The sequence below is a fragment of the Plectropomus leopardus genome, chromosome 1 (assembly GCF_008729295.1).
Source record: "Plectropomus leopardus isolate mb chromosome 1, YSFRI_Pleo_2.0, whole genome shotgun sequence".
Classification (NCBI taxonomy): Eukaryota; Metazoa; Chordata; class Actinopteri; order Perciformes; family Serranidae; genus Plectropomus; species Plectropomus leopardus.
Window position 1 is genome coordinate 30257399 of NC_056463.1, and position 21926 is coordinate 30279324.

General features: G+C 40.4%; 2 protein-coding genes across 8 annotated transcripts in view; both read left to right on the forward strand.

Moving 5' to 3' along the window:
• The first annotated feature begins 1355 nt into the window (after positions 1–1355).
• LOC121937896 (akt interacting protein) lies at positions 1356–8713 on the forward strand. 2 transcript variants are annotated; one of them, XM_042481287.1, is made up of 10 exons: positions 1356–1499; positions 2251–2375; positions 3691–3899; positions 4183–4247; positions 4471–4571; positions 4922–5010; positions 5553–5651; positions 6650–6757; positions 6969–7029; positions 7160–8713. In XM_042481287.1, the coding sequence occupies exons 2-10, from the start codon at positions 2328–2330 to the stop codon at positions 7265–7267; spliced, it is 888 nt and encodes a 295-aa protein (XP_042337221.1). In that variant the 5' UTR covers positions 1356–1499; positions 2251–2327; the 3' UTR covers positions 7268–8713. The 2 variants fall into 2 exon arrangements, with proteins under 2 accessions (XP_042337221.1, XP_042337157.1); XM_042481223.1 differs by having other exon boundaries at positions 1358–1499; positions 3688–3899.
• A 1442-nt stretch (positions 8714–10155) lies between these two features.
• The window catches only part of chd9 (chromodomain helicase DNA binding protein 9), an 81031-nt gene continuing 69260 nt past the window's right edge, over positions 10156–21926 (forward strand). For all 6 annotated transcript variants that reach the window (XM_042481379.1, XM_042481442.1, XM_042481636.1 and 3 more), the window contains exons 1-2: positions 10156–10234; positions 15953–17615. In XM_042481379.1, the coding sequence (XP_042337313.1) occupies positions 16056–17615 (1560 nt within the window). In that variant the 5' untranslated portion in view covers positions 10156–10234; positions 15953–16055. The remainder of the gene's footprint in view (positions 10235–15952; positions 17616–21926) is intronic.

Below are 21926 nucleotides of genomic sequence, written 5' to 3' on the forward strand. Positions count from 1 at the left end.
TTTCAGCAGCAAAAACAACTCTAATAAGCCTTTTCATACAATGAAAACTATTCATGTCAAAGTTTAATAAAAAGTTAAATATTTCAAAAATTATTATAGCTTTGATGGGGATTTTTGCCTTTAATAGATAGGTCAGGAGATTGCTAACGTGAAAGCGGGAGAGAGAGGGGAAGACATGTAGCAAAGGGCCGCAAACCGAAATCGAACAAGCAGCCGCTGCAGCAAGGACACAGCCTTCATGTATGGGATGCCTGCAGTTGAATTACTAGCCTACTTAACTGAGCTGTTTGATTAAAACTGGGGTGTCCAAACATTTTAAATATGGGGGTCGGATTAAATAATGTGAAAATAGCTGCGAGCCAGCTGCTAAATTACCAATTACACAAATGCAACTGTTTCATCTTTAAGTGATCAAGTATTCAACTTACCACTGTTCCTGAAAGTGGTGGCCCTCGCTGTCGACTCACTGCTTATTTGCCATTGCCATGTCTGCAACCTTGCAAGAAATATCTGGTGTTAGGCCACTGTTTATTTGCTTATTTACTGTCTGTTTCTGAAAACATATTAGTTTCATCTAGCTACATACTTCCTACTTTTACAAACTGTATGGTGGTCATGAGGTTAATAAAAATAAATACGAAGTGATCTTGCTTGATTAACAAATATTATGTTCATCATAGTATATATACAAGACAAGCTAAAGGCCGTTAAAATCAGTCTGAGGGCCACAATTAGCCTCCAAACCAGACTTTGGATATGACTGCATTCAAACATGGTTACATGACAAGATGGCAACCATAGACAGGCCATCGCAACAGGGTGACAGACAACAGCCAGTGGACATTTTTTCAGACATTTTGACATGTCATTGTAATTAAAGCACAGGTAGCCTAATCAATAACTCAATCAACTGCTTTCCATTTTGATAAGCCGGTATGAAGGCCCTGTATTTTGCATTCTGGGTTGATGCTATGGCTAACTGGGATTGGACCTGAGCCATTTTTAATGTTATTAGTTCAACTTGTGCCTTTCCTGCTATGTAAAGGAAAAAGTTGTTTCTTTGTTGTTTCTTAATATGTTTGTTTCTTTCTTTTGTTTTTCATTCTTTGTTCATTTCTTTGTTTCTTTTACTAAAGAAACGGGGCAATTTGTAGGCTTCTTACCGTTTGAGTGACAGCAAACCCTGGTGTACCTACTTTTTCCACACACTAAAGCTCGCACTCCCTTTCACGTGACGGACACACCAGCAAATCAAATGGCAGGATATTTATTCCGAGAACCAATGAAAATCCGTAGTTTTCCAACGAAACGCCCCTCATTATGTTAGATTGACCTCCGGTTTCTGTGTCTGTCAAATTATTTAGCTAGCCATGTTAGCTTGTTAGCCGGGATGACACCCAAAGGAATGGCGAGCCTCTGAGCAGTTTCTGCGAAGATCTCACCGATACACACCATAGCATCATCGTTAAAAGGACTTTTACAGCTCTCTAGAAAATACGGTGAGTTATATCATGATGTTGTTTAATTTGCAATGGCTAAAATTAAAGGAATTGTCAAGTTGCTGGCAACGCCAAAGGTAGCATTAAAAGCTAATGCTATATATAACGTTCAGAGAGTTGAGGAAAGCAGGTGAGACAACGTCAGTATGTGGACATTAACATTAACTAGTCTTACGCTTTTAAATAGTATTTAGTCATATTTCCAGTTGTCAGCTAGGTACTTAACGTTTACGTTAGTTTTAACTGCCTACCATAGGTCCATACTGTTTTGCTAACGTAACGTTAGCATTGTTCTGACGAATGACACGATAACTCGATATCCTGTCAAGAATCCTACAGTATTAATAGCAGTTTTTCAGAAAGAAGGAATCTTTGGTGTTGTCACCTTACCACAGCTTACATTGGCTTTACAATACACCCTTTGAACGTCGACAACAACACAAGTACTAGCATACTCCATGAAACAGCTAAGTTAGCACGAAGCTAAGCTATCCCAAACAATCTCACTTTAACTCTTTACGTGGTAGTAACGTTAGCTGTTGCTCACTTTGTACTTGGTCCACACTGAACGTTGGGACATTTTAATGTCAGCTGTCAAGTTGCAACGATATATCGATACAGTGTTAGCGAGACGACATTAGATCACATGTAAGTACTTGATTGTGTGTATGTTTACAAGTTGTTGGTGGGTGTATTTGACGGTATTGCAGCAACAATCACTTGTTTCATGCGTCTGTTTTTAACATCACAGCAGCGGATGGCCCGGACAGCACTTGTCGTTGGACCTACATAGATAAGGGGACGCCAATCTGAACCTCTGAATGAGTAATGAACCTAAACCCCTTCTGGAGCATGTCTGCCAATACAAGTCGTAAGGTATACACATTGCATTATAATGCGTTAGGCCTATACAATGCCTTGGCGGCAGGCTAGACATTCAACCTTTTTTTTTTTAAGTAGCAGGATAGTACCATCATATATTCACTGTCCAACTTAAGTTTTTTCACATTGATATATATATATATGTATTGATCTTGTTGACTGTTTAATTGTTGGATTCCTTAAAGGCCTTAAGGCATCTATGTAAAGTTTGTATTTCTGTTGAAAAACCAGGGCAGATTTAAACTGATTCCCATATGCTATGGAGTTGTGACTTTCTCTCCCAGTGAATTAGTGTACTAGATCTGCGTCACCAGCACCGTGTCAATATGAAGACGATGTATGTGCACACAACAGACACAACTTTGTTTTAAGTTTTAGACGTCAATCATTTGATATTTGAGAAAGCTGGCTAATTTTTCAGTTTGGTTCATTGAGTTTGTTTTTGAGTGTTGGCATTTATTTATGAGATGTCCTCATGCCTGCACCTTTCTCCACTTTGGAATCTTGACAAACTGGAAATGTTGAAAGAGTGTGGTCTCCTATTTAGTTTTTGCAAAGAAATATAATTTTAAATTGGCATCTCTCCTCAAATCCAGTAAAAGTATGACTGAAAATTTTGGATTTTGATGACTAGAATCCATCCTCTTTCTCAGTGAAGAATGACTAAGTATAATTTGTGTCAGTGGTTTTATACAGTTAGCTTGTGCTAGACTGATTTCCCACAAACAAAGGGTAGGGAAGGTACATATTTAGCATGCAGGTGCAACCTGCCTGAGGCAAGGAGGAGGCAAACATTGCACCTTGAGCATGGGTGTGAGTTCATTTTTTTTCTGCCTAGTCAAAGGGACATTTCAAACATTATTTAGTGAGCTCTGACTTCAATGAATGTACAGGCTAAATCTGTTGCATTAGCACACTGTTCGCTGCAAACATTCCTGGCATACTTGTAGTAGTCATCGGCAGCATTCGTTTTGGCTTCCTGACGGATTCCTGCTGCTGTGACACTGTGTACTGTAATGACTCTCCTCATTCTGACAAGCATCAGTAAGATACAGTGATAGCTGTACATGAAAGTGCTCTTGTCTAGACACTGCTTCCTGATAAGCTGCAAACCAGATGGGCAGTGTAATGTGAGAGGTTGGTCACAGCACAGGGTTACTACCCTGGGCCATTAGTCTACTATAGAGTGTACATAATGGCTCATAAACAGTAGCCTTCTCTAATCTGGCTCTCAAGACTTTAATTCTACCTGCTTTTCACATAGCTAGATTTTTTTTTTATTTCTGTTATTTCTCATACATAACAGCAGAGAGCTGACAGTGAGGAAAAGGGTGGGCACGGGGAACAGAGAGCCAGCCCAGCCCGGCTGCCCTTTGGCAAAAAGCAGCTTCCACCCATTCCTAAGAATGCAACCCCCATTACCAAGCCTGCATCAACTGGCACCCCAGTCCAGTCAGCAAATGGCACACATGCCTCCTATGGCCCCTTTTATTTGGAGTACTCCCTGCTGGCTGAGTTGTAAGTATTGGACCTCTGTCAGAATCAAAAGTTTAGTGTGTTTGTTTATATTCCTTTTGCGGTTGTTCCATTGTATTTTCCTTGTTATTTCTTGTTTGTTTTTATTTGGAGTTCCTTTTTAAAATATGTCTGTTAGCTCTTGCTTTTAAAACACATAGGTATAGTGTGTATTAAATTAGGCTCAAAGTTTCCCTTCAATTTGGAACCCAAGAAGTTAATAAAGGATAAGCATGCATTTCTCCCTTTTTTTAATCAATCTGACTTCTTGCCATGTGACCTGCAGCACACTGGTGATTAAGCAGAAACTCCCTGGAATTTATGTCCAGCCATCCTACAAATCAGCACTAAGTAAGGACCCTCTTTTTAAAGTTCGTTCTATTTCATATATACACTAATAAAATGGGGCTACTCGCAGATTCCTTCTTGAACACTCAACATATACTATGTTGAAAAACATATATATCGAAATTAAGACAAAACTTGCTGTGCATTTACACTGGTTGTCTCTGCATGACTCGTACCTGTGTTGATTGAAGTAAAGATTCTGAAGTACCATTTGTCTCCCACTTAGTGTGGTTTGGGGTCATATTCATCAGACATGGCCTGTACCAGGATGGAGTCTTCAAATTCACTGTGTATATTCCTGATAACTATCCAGATGGAGAGTGTCCTGTAAGTATAGTGTGCTCACTTTTTTGTTTTTTTACTTTACAAAAAAAAAGACTGGTGTTTGTGCTTATTGTGATGATTTTCCAAGATCTTCCAAAGGATTGGAAAAAAACCTCAAAATATCTAATTGCCATCTTAATATGTTAAATCTCTTCTACACGTTTTTCAAGATATGTTAGCAAAGTGACTATTATGGATAAAATAAAAGACTCTAAAGGACTCTTAAGAGTTGTAGTAAGTGAAAGCTGACAAACAGTGAAACTTGAACTTTGTGTTTCAGAACAATCATAAAAATTAAATATAGTTGAGGTTGACGTTGAACCATAAAAATCTTTTTTTTTTTTTTTTTTTAGAAACTAGTATTTGACATCCCAGTCTTCCATCCCCTTGTTGACCCTGTGTCTGGAGAGCTTGATGTCAGAAGAGCTTTCACTAAATGGAGGTATGCTTTTTGCTTTTATGCTAATACAATTTAATCTCCTATATGCTTTTTCAAACAAGAACATTTAAGTGAAAACTAAATTATTCATTTTGTGTACCAAATGAAACTACTCTCTCCACACCACACCACCCCACCTCACCCTGAGCCAGTTCAGCTCGGTCAGTGTCTCTCTCGGACAGTTTATTCAGCTGGACGTTAAGTCAGCCAAACAGAATGAGTCTGAAAGGAAAAAAATAATACAAATAACAAAGTTTTAAAAAAACAAATTGAGTGTGGTGTTAAATCAGAGTAAGAATATCTTGGATTATCCATGCAATTTCATATTTTAAAATGTCATCATTTAGAACAGGGTTATGAATGTAACTACAGTTCTATGATGGTATAGTGTTTGTTTTTAATAAGGAAATAAACCATTTGTTTACAGTGCAAGTCTTCTTAGTTTTCCTACTTTGAAAAGGGGACCAACAAGTGCTTTTATACACAAATATTCCTGTCAAAAAGGTTTAATGATATTATCAACTTCTCATGTTGTGTACTTGTAGACGGAATCACAACCATATCTGGCAAGTCTTGATGTACGCACGTACAATTTTCTACAAGATCAATACCACGGAACCACTGAACCCAGAGGCGGCTGTGCTGTGAGTGTCTCAGCCCCTTTTCAAGTGTTTTTAGCCTATAGTAAAAGATTAACCATGACAAAGCAGCACTGTGGGATGTTGCTGAAGTATAAGAGTATTTTTTTAAAATCTAGATGAAACTGCATTCCAAGAGTGTCTAGCTTCAGTATTGTGACACATTTCTGAGTGAAGTGGGATAGGCAGGCGGGACATACTGTATAATTCCATGGGTGGTACATAATAGAGAGGACTTCAATTTGATTGTTGAAAAGTGGGCATGTCATAACAAACCCATCTGTTAGGGAGAGAGATAAAGCCCATTGTATGCTCAGTGTAGATGCTGAATCAGTCCACTGTAAAATGCCTTGAGCATAATCTTGAGCTGTTGCAGATACCACTTTTCCTTAAAGTGAATAAATTCTAGCCAGCAGGCCGTAAGCACGGTATTTTAAGGAAACGGAACATAAGGTTTGAGGTGGGTAACACCTGAAGACACACTGACATACCATGCTGTTGCTTTCTAGATAACCAATGAGTCTTAGCTCTGTGTGGCTAGGAGCTAAAAGGTGCAGATTGATTCATGGGTGGATGTTATTGTATTATTGGTTGTTACTAGCTTACATAAGCACAGGTAATATTTTGTTTTACAGGAAGAAAACATAATTTGAATTTGATATAGGAATACTAAAAAATTGTTTTTGTCCCCGGGTTTTTTTGGGGGAGCATATATTGTTGTCCATATTGTTTTTTTACAGTGACACAAACCAAAAATGGGATGAATACTATTTACTGTCCTTTGCACATGAAATTCTAAAAAAAGAAAAAAAAGGTGTTATTTGTATTCCGGAGAAGAGACCAGCTTTTACATTTAGCTCTTTTTTTTCTTTTAGCAATTCATTTTGCAGTGCCTTATGCATGTCTTTTAACCTCCTCTGCATCAAAAATGTCTAAATTTGCTTTAGGCTTAAGTTATAATTAGTGTTTTAAATGAGTTGTAAAACTTTTTTCCCCCCCTACAGATATGAAAAGGACGTTCAGTTATTCAAAAGTAAGGTGGTGGATAGTGTGAAACTATGCAACAGTCATCTTTTTGACCAACCCAAGATAGAGGATCCCTACGCAATAAGGTTAGTAAACTGTCCCCAGTTTTAACATTCCACCACCCACACCACTACAAGAAAACACACCCTGTAATCCACTGTGTGTGTGTGTGTGTGTGTGTGTGTTTGTGTTTGTGTGTGTGTGTTTGTGTGTGTGTGTGTGTGTGTGTGTGTCATGAAACTCAGAGGGGAAAAAGGTTTTCTCTCACTCACATCGCCACTCTTATCCATTTCATAGTTTTTCCCCCTGGAACCCAGCTGTTCATGAGGAAGCAAAGGAGCGAATGTTCACAAGCAAAGTAAGTTATGAAAAAACATAGTCAAATTAAAACCCAAAAACTTTGGTTAAACTAGATATTGAGCTACAAGCATTTTGATTGGTTGAGTAGTTCCTGTCACGTAACTGCTAATTTGCCTTTGTTGCTCTAGAGACGGCCTGAGGATCACCACAAGGGAACGCAAGTGTCAGGGCTGTCTTGGGTGAAGCCTGGGTCGACACAGCCCTTCAGCAAAGACGACAGTCCTCCACAGAGCTGAACCTGCGCTGTCTCTGCAGCAGCCACTAGAGGGAGGCATGTGCATCAGATGCCACGCCACTGGCTTGCCTCAGCTGTTTATGTGAACTGGATCCTTGAAACAGTTGGGAGAACTTTATGTTAAATCTCCACGTTATTGCTCAGCTTTAAAAGCTTTGTAGGCATCTCCTCAAACAGCTTTAGAATAAGGAAACCAAGTTTGTATTATATGTAAATCGACGATGACAAATGGATGTCTCAGCAACATCATTTAGGCTGTGATGCAATCAAAGAGCTTTCTCATTTAGATTTTCAGATCCATGCACATGTTGGGCTCGGTGATACAACATACTGTCCCAAAAGGAGCTGAAAAGAATGAGTAAAGCATTCATGTGGTAAGTATAGGGGACAAAATGATCTCGACCACTTGTTGAAATTGGCTCAGGACTGTTTATTTGTCAGACTTGGAATGTTGTCAGTCACAGCTGTGTGAATGAAACCTCCTAAACGCCACCCCTCCCATTACGCAATTAGATTGACATGATTTGTTTTATGTTTCTTATTGGACAATGATTTCTTTTTAATCCCACTGAGTAAACTATTGTCTTAGTTTCTAATATAAATATATGAATATATATATAAAGCAGAGCAGGCAGGTATGGTTTTAAATGAGATCTAAATAAGGAAGCTCATTTATTTTATTTTGTCTGATTTTTAAATCATTTTGAATGTTTTATGTACCTTTTGGCTGTCAGTTATTAAAGGTTTGATGTGTAAATAATGGATGCTGTGCTAAGCTTTGACTTTTATAGACCTGTCTACATTGAAGGTGGATTTATTAAGTGGATTCTTTGGTTGTCTTTGCAAATGTTTCTTCAGCTTCCTCACAGCTCTGGTCATCCCAGATCAAATAAGTTACTGCAGGATTCCCACATAAGTCTGAGGGAAAATCAGAGATGTATTTTGGTAAGGTTTGGTTATTAATTAGGTTCTCAGCTGCACAAAATCGATTTTTGTCCAGCTGCAAGAACATATCGTTTCTGTTGTGCCAGACAAATGTCATGTTGTATCTAATGTCCTCGTCTCTTGAGGGCTCTGGCTTGATTGTTAATAATATTGCCCAGCAACTTTCAATATGCAGATATTGTCTAAGTATGTGTGGGAAAAGGATGGACATTTTAATATGTGTGCGAACCCCAGAGGAAAATCACTATAGCCTATTAGAAAAGCAGATATGGTGCTGAAACCTGTTATATCTATTTATAGCTGCTGTGAAAGGCAAGGACGTAACAAAATCTCAGTGTACTTCACACACTGACATTTGGGCTGCTGGCTTCCTCAAATGTGTGAGTTTTAGTGTGTTCCATATGGACCCATTCCTGCTCCAGTTTGTGAAAGACTTTACTGCATAGATGACATAAGGTTTCAATGCTTTTCTCTGAATCAATAAAAATGATCAAAAACTAAACCAATTTTTTTCATTACTTGAACTGCACTAAATTGTTTCACTTATTTGAAATACCTTTTGTTTTGTTTTGATTGTATTCAGACGTTTCTGAAATTAATTTTGTTAAAGTATCCTTCCCATTTTTAAAGTATTTTAAATACTCTCCCATTAATTTCAAAGTTCATTAAATGTACGTCGAAGGGAAATTTCACTCTTGAACATTTGTTTGTACAACTACCCATACCATAGACAACTGTATGTAGTCTATACTAAATTGATAGACACTACACAGAAAATATTCAGCAAGACCTCCTTTTAAGTTTTTTTTTTTTTAATCACAGGAAAATTTGAACTTATCTATTGAGAAGTTCTTGCAGAATAACTAGAGTGACTGGTAATTAAAGGTCCCGTATTGTAAAAAGTCAGATTTCCATGTTTTTTTTCTAAATTTATTTTTAAAGCAGACAGGTGCTATATAAATACTGTGAAAATATCAAAACTTGTAGTCCACAGAGAAATGCACACAGTCCTAATTAAGAAACCTTTTTAAACCTCTTGTGGAGTTTTGATGTCACAATTCTTCTTTATAGAGGTAAAAACTGTTACTACTGTGCCGTAAATTACATTTTTAGGCTGCAATAATGGCCCAGGAGATACCAAGAGCACAGGCACATTCAAAATCAAAATGTTTTGCACCATTTTGCCATGACTTCCAGATTGAACCACAAGTTTCCTTGAGTGAAACGGTGTGCAGCAGGCCTGAGGTAACCCATGTTTTTTTGGAAGAGGTGCTTAAAGAGACGCGTTAAAACGGAATGTTTCAGACAAGGTGAATACAGGTGTATTCCAGCTGACAGCGTATTTTTTAAAAAATGTTCTTTTTTACATTAAAGTATTTAAACGTGCTCTGATAGAAACCAAAAACGATGAACCTGAAAATTTGCATGATATTGGATCTTTAAAGTGTTTCTCTATCATATTTGGATATCGAGCAATTGTTTGAAGTCCGTACGAACACACAGAGAAGCGTAGTCCAAACTTGAGTAATTGAATTTAGCACAGTATGTTGCCCAGTTAGCCACCAGAGGTCGACGTGTACCCACGGTGGAAAGCAGCCCTCCCACTCCCGTCATGTGTGCATTGAGGAGACACTCCGGTGCATGTGCGAATGTAAAACCTCTGCAGATTGGCTCTGGCTTGTACGCGGCCATCTTATGCACTCTGTCAACATAGACACTTTACGTATGAAACCATGATTTAATCAGCCGCTTTTCCGGGCTGGTAGGAGGCGACACTGTGCCAAAAGCCCTCGCACCGGAGGAACCGGTTTTTACATTTGCACCGAAAGGTGGAATAGTGGCAAATTGTCGGCGGTCCAATCAGAGAGGAGGTTACTATTATGCAAATGCGGTGTTATCACAGGCACGTCAGCAGCAGTGGTAGAGCCGCTGTCGCCAGCAGGAGTACAACTAACAACACAGCCACAACTTCACCGATCTCTCTACATTGACGTCTGGAGTTGCACTTTGGGGTTCGTTTCGGGTAAGAAATCGCACTTGTTCCTGTCGTTTTTAAAAGATATGTTACACACTCGAGGGGTTGTGTTTCATTCAGGCGATGAGCTGTCAAATTGCTGACAGTCAGTCAGCGAGGCTCGCTTCAGCTGTCTGATGACACACCGCCTTGCTGAGTGTGGGTCTTCCTGGCAGATAGGCTACAAGACCGTTGATTTGCCAAACTTATCTGCGCTAGTTTTTTAGTTTGGACATTGATTGTCAAATGTCATCTCACTTTCTCGCAGTTTTGCCGGGTTGGTCAAATGAAAATGCGCGTGGCTTCAAAGTAGGGGTTCTTAGTCATGGTGGTCCTGAACTGACAGCGACCAGCCGGGCTTAGTCAGCACCGCACTCATATCTGGACCCCGGTACCTGTTATCAGCGCAGATATGCCAGTATTTTTTTTTTTAAATCATGCAGAAAGAGTAAAGTCGGTCGAGGATAACGAACTACTTGTGTTATCATGGTCATCATCACTGTCGACCTCTCCATGTCTCCGGCCTCCTCCCCCTCCTCCTCTCGCGCAGTGTGGAAGCGTCACGACACCTTTTGAATCCTGTGGTTTCCCAAAGTGGAGGTCTGGCTCATAGGAGCACGTGCGACACAACTCAACAGCTCGCGACTACCCGGCTGCCAAATTAAATCTAAACTCAAATGTCCCGCGTGCATTTATTTCGCTTCAACTTGGTGAGCAGTTTGTGCAGAAAGTAGCGCAACACATTGCCGCCTCGCTGGCTTATCAGACACCGCGCTCAGGAGCTGAAGCCATTGCTGGGCTGAAGATGAAGAGGATGCTGAGGCTTCAGAGGTGAGCCCGGAGTCTGTTTATTGAAAGCTAGACTCCTTATTATTAAGTGTTACAGGGTAGACCTATCATTGTATCAATTAGGCCAGGGGTGTCCAAACTTTTTTGAATGGGGGGCCGGATTAGATGATGTGAAAATACCTGGGGGCCAGCTGCTTCTTGCATAACGTGGGTTATTCGGAGAACAAAATCCAGTAGCTACAAATGAAACAAACACTGTTTCATGTCTCAGTGAAAATAAAATGCTGTCGACTTAACACCCTTTTGCTGTAGGCCGCTGTACTGGCAAGAATTTGCCGATGTTACAGTTCGATATGTCGGGATCGCAATGCTGTGAGCAACGTGATGTATTGTGGTATTTTTAAAATCTAATTCTAAGGAAAACTGTCATAAAGACCACTCCACCATATGCATAAAATTTGCTGTTTACTTTTTTAATGTAGTGGTAGTAGTAGTACTAGTAGTAATAATACAATAAACACAAATGGTACAGTCAGTATAAACAAAAACAACAGTGTGTTTATAATGTAGTGAGTGAAAAGGCTTAGGCAGGAGCAAAATGCTTATATATGCCTAACCTACATACTCATCAGTTTAAGCTACCCTTCAAAATGAAAGAAAAACAACAACAAAAATGTGTTCACACTTCAAACCTTCTAAAATTGCTTTACAAAACATTCTTTTGAAAACCAAAAGTAAAGTACACAGTTTTAAACTTATACTTGCATCAATCCATAATTTGACCCCAACAATAGAAAAACACCTTTAGCTTAGCTTTTTGTACAGTAAACTTACAAACACCTCTCAGGTCATATTTGCTGTCCTGTATCAAAAATAACTTTTGTACAGAATCTGGGACATTGATTTTGCTTTGAACATTATTTCCATTATTTTATAATAAAACAAGTCATTAAATTTCATAACACAGGAATTTAGAAACTGTGGATTTGTGTGAACATAATAATCAGTTTTATTAATGATTCGTACGGCTCGTTTTTGTACCGACCATTGAGTTTATAGGTATTTTAAAGGTTGATCCCCAAACTTCTATACAGTAAGACATGTACAGTAAAATAAGTAAGCAATAAATTATATGTAGGGCCTCATAACTCAATACATCCCTAGATTTATACAGGATTGCTACTGACTTAAAGATTTTCCCTCTAATATAATCAATATATTGTTTCCATGGTAGTTTATGATCCATCACAACCAATTTAATTCAAACTTTAGGATCTTTATTCACCACAGCCGATGTAACATGCTAGGAATATGTTGTTAGGTTTGAATGGCAGAGTCATGTGACCGAAGACAGATTGCAGCGCTGCTATTTGGAGTCAGAAGTTTAAACTGTATTCATTTTTTGAAAACACTATTACAAAACATTAAATCGTGATACCCAAGTGTATCAGTAGTTTCTTACACCCCTACTTCGCTGTGGCCATGTCTGCCACCCAGCAGGTAATGCCTGCTATTAAGTTGCTGTGCGTTTGCTTGTTTGTTTTCGTTTTGTGAAAACACATTCCTCCACCTGCTTAGTTCCTACTTGGTACATGTCTACAAACTCTGTGATAGTTTTAACATTATGAAGTGAACGTAAAAAAATGCAGCATGATTTGGCTTTATTAACCAATAATGTATGGGGCCACATGGAGTGTGTTTTCAACAATAAGTCAAGGGCCATTTAAAATTGTTCGATTTTCCCGGACTTTGGACACGCCCAAAATTAGGCCTTCAACATTTTAAGAGTTTTGAGTATGCCTACTAAATTATTAAACCACAGCACAACACTTACTGGTATTTTATTCCCATCATAGCCTATATGACACAATTTTAATCTTCAGTTTTTTGACTGAGGTGTGCAGAAATGGCCATTTGTAGTTCCGGGATTCAGTGGTGACCTCAGAACAGATATGTCCACAGCTCTTGTTGATGTTAGACCTGAGTTGCACGTGCCTGGATGGTGCCTACAACGTCATAATAATGAAGGAAACAGCTGGAGAGCTTAGAGGTCTGGTCTGTTTATCAGGACCTGATTGGGGGTGTTAAAGGTCAGTAGTAGCCTGGTAAGCAGGCTCAGGAATTTGCACTTTGATTTAATGATGGAGGAATTTGACTTAAATGATATAAACATGCTTTATTTTTTAAAACCCATTTACACTTCAGTTTTCACATGGCACATATCGCTTTACCTCCAGTTTACTGATGTAAATCCAGTTTGGAAGGAACGCTTACATCGCCTCAGCCTTGAATTTGGGTGTAGCTGTGTTTGTGTGTTCGTTAATTGAAAGGACACTAGCACCCTTAATCTTGTGTGTGCCACAAATGGAATATTGTCATCCAAATGACTAGTGCACATCTTAAATGACTCATTATTACCAGAAATCCTAGTACATAGATAAGGCTATTTTTGGCACTCTCAAACTCCTTTACTGAGAAAAGTGTTTTTATCATTTATTTGTTTATACTGCTGTGTCATTTGCACACATTTTTCTCTTATTTCTGTAGCATTGTCTCTCGTCTCAGACATTGATTTCACATGCCTTCAGTTTTGCTTGTTGACAGAGTGTGAGACAAATCATCATTATGTTGCTGATGAAGATAGGAATCCAAAGAAGCTTTAAAAAATAAGCAAGTTGGAATTCCCCACTCACATGATTCCTCAATAGTCAGGATAGTAAACAAAGCATTGGAGTGAACCTGAAGTTAGAGGCACAACCTATATATTTTTTATTATTTTTTTTAATTTATTTATATGTTTATTGCTTTTTATGATGAGAAAGAACACAGAACAAACATATGAGAAAAGAGAGAAAAGAAAGAGAAAAGAAAAAAAAGGGCAAAAAGGCCCTCCCCCCACCCCCTAAATAAACAATAAACAAGTAGAACACGAACATGATCAGCTCATCACACAGAGAAGTAACAAAGACCACAGTCATGACAACAAATTAGACATACATGTTTTAAAGAAAAACTGCAAAGTGAACGGTGAATGGTATAATAAGGAATATGCACAGCAAGGCGTTTCACAGTGGTGGACACAGTAGTCCTATCGTTGAAGAGGCACAACCTATATTGACAGAAATAACTTCATGTCCATGTGAACAGATTTTTATTGGGACCTGTTGAAGGTGATTGGTGGGGAGAGTGATATTTTATGTAGCTATGTGCTTGATGGCGTGATAGTGAGTCATGGAAGGAACTGTATGCAGTGATATTGCTCAAGCATTTTCCACCCTTTGTTTGTTCACTTAATGATATAAATTTGATTTAGTTATCATTTTTTTAGTCATTTGAATTACTTAACCACATCCTAAATGGACTGGTAGGAATAAAAACGTAGTGCTGCAAATTGAATAAACTAATGTCAGGTGGGAATTAAGTGTTAAGCACAGCACTCTGAAATATCCAGCAGCGTTCTGTAGCCTGGCCTCGGTCTTTAGCAGAATTTCTGGGAAACAAGATTATATTCCACTTTAATGATCTGCCTGTACAGCTATAAAAAATGTAGAATTTGTGTAACACACTGGGCAAAGACATTATAAACAATAATGTCTTATAAATATAGTCATATATAGAGGTAGAATGTCTGTGGGTGGGTGGGAGTGGTCTTGGATGGGTCAAACAAACTCCGGACTTTTACCAGGGAGCCTGCTGTTCATTTCCCAGGTGAAACCAATGGAGTCATTTTAATAAAATTGTAGTTAAGAAAATGGTGTACAGAAAATACCACTTTTCTATATCACATCTAAGCTTAACTGGCATTTGAAATATATTAGCTCATGAAACAATAAGTATCTCTAAAAGTCAGTTGTTGTCAAATGTTGATTTATCGATAAATATGAATACTGAATATTGGAAATGGTTTCAGTACTCATTTTATACAGGAACAGTACACCAGTACTGGCTGCAATTCCTCGCTCTATTATTGTTAATATTCGGTACATTCATTCAGCGGTTCTCTGCTAACCAAGAACAGAAAAGTTGCTGTCATGTTTTACCCTTCTTATATTTCTTTTAATAAAAAATTGTATGCCTTCAATGTCAGTTTTCCCAGTTGTATCGAAATTGTATCGAGTCTGGATAAATTTCAAGGGATTGAATCCCAGTTAGAAATTCCTGTATTGTGACAACACTACTACAAGTTATACTAAGATAGTGGAGAAATGGATGTGCCTTTTTGTGCTTTTGTGTGCCTGCTGTGTGCATAGCAAGTCAGCATATAATGACTGACCTGGGTTAGCTTCTGTCATCTTCCGCTGGTCTGCGGTTGCAGAACAGCCACACTCACACTCACAGATGCTCAAAGAACCTCGTCTGCCTCTGTCCCTAGCTGTTGAAATTCTATCAGCTGTCTGCACCTCCCACATATTCTACAGCAGCAGGGCAGGTCGCTTCATTGGTTGTGGGGGGTTGAGGTGCGCGTTGTGTATGTGTGTGAAAGGGGAGGGGGTACAGGAAGAGGCACCTGCTGGTGGCTGGCAGTTGGTTTGCACCAGCTGCTTTGCCACACACATGAAAGGCAGTTCTGGTGGGTAATTAGCAGTACCACATTTCCCCTAGACCCCTCTGACCTAAGCGTTACCTGCCTTTTTGAAGGCTTTTTTGACACCGGATGGGCATTTATGCAGTTGTAGTAGCCTACAAATATGTATCTGATGAACCGGATAATAAATATGATGGGGAAAAAATCTTGCTAAGTTTCCATGTCATCTCAGACAGAAAGTGATTCATTTGTTTGTGGTGGGGTCTCTGCTGGATTATGTTGATGAGTAGCTTGAGGTTTGTTTGTAAACTGTGATCTGATCTAGACCATTTATTTCCTAGAAAAACACACAGTTTTCATCTTCTCATATTAATGTTTTATTTTTGATTTTTCTCCTCTCTGTTTTTGAAAAGGGGCACAGTATAATGGACATGCTGTAGCTCAGAGTGAGGTTCATTGGGACCAGCTTGGATCCGGTGGAGTTCCAGAGGTTCCAGTTACCCTCCAGGCTCTGCCATGGACTTCTTTAACGATCCCAACCTCTTTGTTGGAGGTTTGGAAGGGCTGGACGAGGATGGCTTCCCCACAGCACCATCACTTGTGGATGAGCTAAACCTCAGTGCTGACTTTGAGCCCCTCCATGTGGAGCCTCTAGACCCAAGGAAGCACCAAGACATGATGCCACCAGTTACTACCCAACAAGCCATGCCTGCTTACAATCAGCAGATGGCTCACTACATTGGCATTAAGGCCCAGAATCCTATGGGGCAGGCATTTTCTGGTCCTGGGAGCACAGGAGGTGGAGGTGGTGGCATGATTGCAGACCAGCATGGCCAGTACCATAATGCTGCCATGAGCCAAGTACCTCAAACCAATGGGCTGTTCTGTAACAGCAGCAGTCCAATGTGGGGCAACCAAGACCAGAATGGAAATATGTACCACCCCTTATCCCAACAGCCACAACAGCTTTGTCATCAGCAGCAGCAACTGCACAACCAGCAACTTCATGTCCGACAACAACAAACACAGCAGCAACAACACCGCCCGTGTCATCAACAACAGGAGCAGCAGCACAGAATGCAGCGGCAGCAGCAGCTGCAACAACAGCAGAGTCATCAGCAACAGCTGTTAAACCAGCGCCAGCACCAACAAATTAATACACAGACTATGTCCATGCAGCAGCAGCATCCCAATTTCTCCTTCCACCAGGGAGGTCAATCTCAGAGCCAACAACAAGTTCACCATACTCAGCAGCAGGTTCAGCATCAACTAGCTGGTGGAGGACCACGGTTCCATTCAAGGCCAATGCCAAGTAAGTCCTATTTGGATAGTCAAAATGCTTCGTTAAGTGGGACTTGCTTGCAACCACAGCAGCAGCAGGGTAGCTACCGGGTGCCCAGGGGAGGTCAAGCCTTCTCTGGTTCAGGACAGGAAGACCCTAACCTGCCCTTCCCCATGCACTCGTCATCTATGGTTCACTCACTGCCCACATGCTCAGTCAGTTCTGCCAACGCTTACCAGCCTGCTCAGTATCCTTCCTACCCTGGAGAGCCAGAAATACCCAGCCTCAGTCAGCAGTCCACAGCCTCAGTGTCAATGCCCACCACCAACACCTCACCCCTCACTTCTACAGTGCCCGACCTCTCAGGGACAGTATGTCAGTTTCCATCCACAGCAGTTATGAGGACCCCAGTCAGCCAGGCAGAGGACTGTCCCTTCCGGGCCCTACGTTGCTCTGGAGAAACCCAATCAAACTGCAAGTCATCTGAGATATTTGGTGAGTCTATGAACTGCTTCCCCAGTATGGCCAGTCAGCTGCCCTCTGAGCAGCCTCAGAGCTGCGGGGCCATCAACACTAATGGATACCAAGAACTGGGAGACAATCTTCTGCCATCAGATGTCCAGGAAGAAGACTTGGGGGGCCTTGAGTCTCCTGACCTCCTGCCTGACCTACTGCCACATCTGGAGGCTGCTCTCAGCCAGCAGGATGACTCCAACTGTTCCTGGGTTGATCCAAGCCAGGAGAGGGGACACGAGCAAAGGAAACCACCATCTGTTGAATACAAGGAAGAAAAGGTAATAAAATGTTAGAAACTTAAGTATTAGTTGTTTTTTTTTTTAGTTTTTTTTTAAGGAAACATAATGCAGTAAAGAGCATGCGTGATGATATATTTTAGCCAACTCTCTGAATGTAATATTCTTTTTTTCCTTGTCCATTCTGTCCTTTATCCCAGTTTCTTCTCAGTATAGATTAATATGGGGAATTGGAGGAGGGTGAAGGTTCTTAAATTGAAATTAATTAGATGTTATATTTGCACATATATCTGCCTTACTAATGGAGAACATTTTTTTTGCTGACATTAAGGAAATTTATGTATGCTTCTCAGTGTAGCATAGCACAGAATCTAGCCACTCATGAAATGTTTAACTAACTATCCCAGATAGAGCATGTTTAGTAGGAAACCTGCAATCAGTGGTGGAGAGGGGGAAGGTGGAGAGGCAGCACCGATGGCCATCTGAAAGCCTCCTGAAAATGATAATGGTCTGTCCAGCCTGGCCTGTCTATCTGCCCCATACGCCGACAGCAGGTCAGGCCTGATTAGGCTAAGAGTGGCAGGAGTGTCTTCAGGACTTAGCTGTAAGCATACTTAGGGCTATATCAAGATGTGGGTCAGGGCAAGCCAGAGGCACTTGCACACTGCCTCGCTGGAGTGTGGGGGAGGTTGCACACTGTTGTGGTAGCTGCCACAGTTTCTGTGTGTCTGTCTGTCTGTCTGTGTGTGTGTGTGCATGTGCACGTGTGAGAGTGCGGGCGGGAAGAAAAGAGCATGGTAGAGGAGAGTGGTTAGCACTTGAGGGAGGGGGAAGGGGGTTTGGAAGATGGAGAAAACAGTGGCTCATGGAAAAAGGAGAGCTTAGGAAAGAAATGATAGGAAAGAGACAGAGAGGAAGAGCATGAGAGGGAGAAGAGAAGCAGAGGGGGAGGCTGGGAGAATGCATTAGCTGGCTGTAACAGGCTTCAGGCGGTTCCTGGACCTCAGTTGGCCAGTAACTTAGCAGCATCCACACAGCCTCCTGGCTCTGGAATGACACATGACCAGCAGCAAGAGCAACAGACGTTTCCTTATGATTTGCACACTTAAAAGAAAGACATGATTTTCAGCACCAGTGTATCTCTTTTTGCTCAATTTTGTGTTAGAATTCAGCAATTGTAAAACAAACAAAAAAAATCACAGATTTTGTTGCAGCAGAAACAGATTATCTCCAACTAGAAACATGCACATGAAAATTTTGTAGTTGTGTTTTCCTTGGCCAAATACTGACAAAGCTGAGTCTTTCTCAATGCCACTGACAACATAGCAGTATGTTTGGCATTATCTTACCATCACTGCCTTTTTTTGTATCTAAGTATCTAAGTGTAGTAAACACATGAATGATTACCATTTTACAGTAACAGTTTGAGTGACTCATTTAAATCTCTCTGAACAGTGTCCTCTTACTGGCAGCAGACCCAGTATGCCTCCCCCCTTCTGAAACCAAAAATGCCCATGTGCCAAAAAACAACCTGTGTGTTGTGTACTGCCTCGGCTATTCCCCAGCAGGCAGCAGGTGACAACAAAACTGGTGTCTTGTGTGGATGAGCTCTGGTTAGGCAGACCGTTTGCCCATCTGCAAAGGTCCTTGACTGAAATGAGGCCGTGAACCACAGCCATTTGAACGAGCCTCTCCCTGTCTGTGTCAACATCCAGCCCCGTGTTGATGCTTACAGGCTGACTGTGCTATTCATGTGCACTGATGTGTGAAGAGCCTGCTGATAGTGTGTTTGCTGAACAGGCAAGGCATCAGGGGCTAGCTGCCCACTCTTCACTCCCCCGCAGTGAATGTGGCTAATTAGGATTTCCAATGGTTGCAATGGTCAGCTGCAGCTGTGATGAGCATCCAGGGCTTAAGATTGAATCGTTGTCCCAGTTTGCCAAATTCAAAGGTTGAATTAAGTAAAAATATAGTCTTAGCCCCTGTTGTAGTGGATGAAAATGAACAGATGTATGTAGATATCTAGCTTCTCTCATGAATCATTTCAGCAGCATTTATGGACTGCTAGGGGTTTTCTCTGAGGCAGTTGTTCAGGGTTACAGGCGTTCAAGTGAGACCCCTCTGAGCTTCATAGCAGTTTGTAATGCTTTCGTGTACTCGTGTGAGTCAGCTGCCAATCTTTATGCTGTCTGTAGTCACGAACTAACAACTGATGTCTGTCAGTTATGAACCAGTTTCTCAACCTGTGTGCATTAAATTTGTGAAGTTTTTTTTTTCTTGCATGCCTTTGGTAAACGAAGAATCCAAAAGCTGTTGGAAAGGGCTCTCTGTTTTAATATGGTTTTATTTTTGTTAAACTTGGACCCCTATGACTCAAGTTAATCAAGAATGTCATGGTCAAGAACAGGCTTTCAGGATCTCAAACATCTTTCTGAGAGTTTTATTTAATAGTGGGAAGATGCAGTAAAATTGGGCTTGAATGGCAGAGTGAGCATAAATACTGTAACTGACAGCATTTACAAACAGGGAATTGAGCTGTCAATTGAGTCAGATTATCATGTGTTAAACTGTTTAAGAAATGTCTTTCCCCATATAACCCTCCACCCAAGGATACACTGAGGTTGCAAAGTACAGTAGTTGCATTTGTAAGAAGTAAATTAGTATAAAAGCAAATTATTCTTTCATTATTGTCTTGATTTGTCATTTGTACAGTTGTGGTCAGTTTTAAAGAGATTTGTTTCTTCCTTATTTTTATTCTTTAAAACAACCCTAATGTGTCTTAATTTGGAATGATAGAGCTATATTTAGGTACAAATTATACTGAGCCCCAAAGGAAAAAAGGAAACTGAATTTGTGGGGCAACATCAGCACATTCAAAACACCCTCTACAGACGTACTCAGACTGAAAGAGGACGTTAGCCACTCTGGTATCAGTCGCGCCTCTTAGTACCAAAAGAGCCATCATTTCAATTCAAAACTGACATGGGCTGCTACAGTTCTTGTGCACACAAGAAACCAAGTTACTGGGAAAAATACAGTTGGCACATGAAATCAGAGAATGTGTTGACATGAACAGCAGTAACCTGGTTACTCTAAAATGTTTGTTGAATGCAGCTGGTCTTTAGTTAAATGTCTTAACTACTTCCTCCCATAGTCTTAAAATGAGGCATATTTTAAGTGTATTGATTTGATGCTCCAACAAACAAATATAAAAATGTAAAGTACACTGAAAAATGAACAGATGTCAGTTTTTGTATCCTGCGGTTTAGCCTCACTTTCTCTTGTATTGCCAGGTGTTTCCTATATGATGTGATATCAGCCTCACATCATTTTAATCTGTTTTGCTACATTTTTATCCCGATTCTGTTGTTATGACACATGTATTTGTAATAGGGCTGTCCCTATTACAAGTACGTGTGGTTGCTGTCCATTATTTTGCATTTCAAAAAAAAGTTTTGTAGTCCTTAAGACAAGGTAAAGCAATTCTTACCAAATAGTATTGATCAGAAAACAAATGACAGCAAAAAACTGCCTGGGACTAGCATAAAGTGGGCATGTGTGTAAAGGGGAGAGTCGTGGGTACCCATAGAACCCGTTTTCATACAGATATCTTGAAGGCAGAGATCAAGGGATCCCTGTAAAATGACCATGCCGTTTTCCTATTGCCAAAATTTAGTCTAACTTTGGAGCGTTATTTAGCTCCCTTCCTGAGAAGCTAGCATGCCATAGGTCTTCTGGTTTCATATGATACCAATATCACCACTTTAGCTTCAAAACTCAGTCTGGTACAGCCTCTTAAAGACAGGAAAGTTTTTTGTTAGTAAAACTAACAAAAAAAACCCACATTATATACAGACCGTAAACGCACCACGATTAATGTGTTACCATTGATAGCCTTAATTTGTAATGACTGCTTTTTCAATTTTTTGTCCTGCTATTACACTCAGCTGGTCTGTAATTTTTAATCAGACCAGAGGCTTCAAATATAGAGATGAATAAAACAGAAACAGAGATGGAAGTGGAGACTGATGGATACTGATGGCCTGGGCTTCTGTAGCCACCACAGGCCCTCGGCAGTGACGCATAGCAGGTGCCCCCTGCCTGTCTGCCTGCAGTGCTGGTTTAGATTTATTATCTGACTGGTTATGGTTGCCCACCCTTCTCTACCCTGCCTTGGCCTCTGAGCTGTCTCGTGAGTAAGCAATTTAGGAGATCTGTGTATGCTTGCAAGCAGGGTTGTAGCATTAATGTGTGATTTGCCAGCTTTCTTTTTTTTTTTGCTTCCTGACCTCTCTGTGGTTTATATAACTCCTAGCCAACCAGCTGACCAGACTGGGCAGGCAATGCCATAAT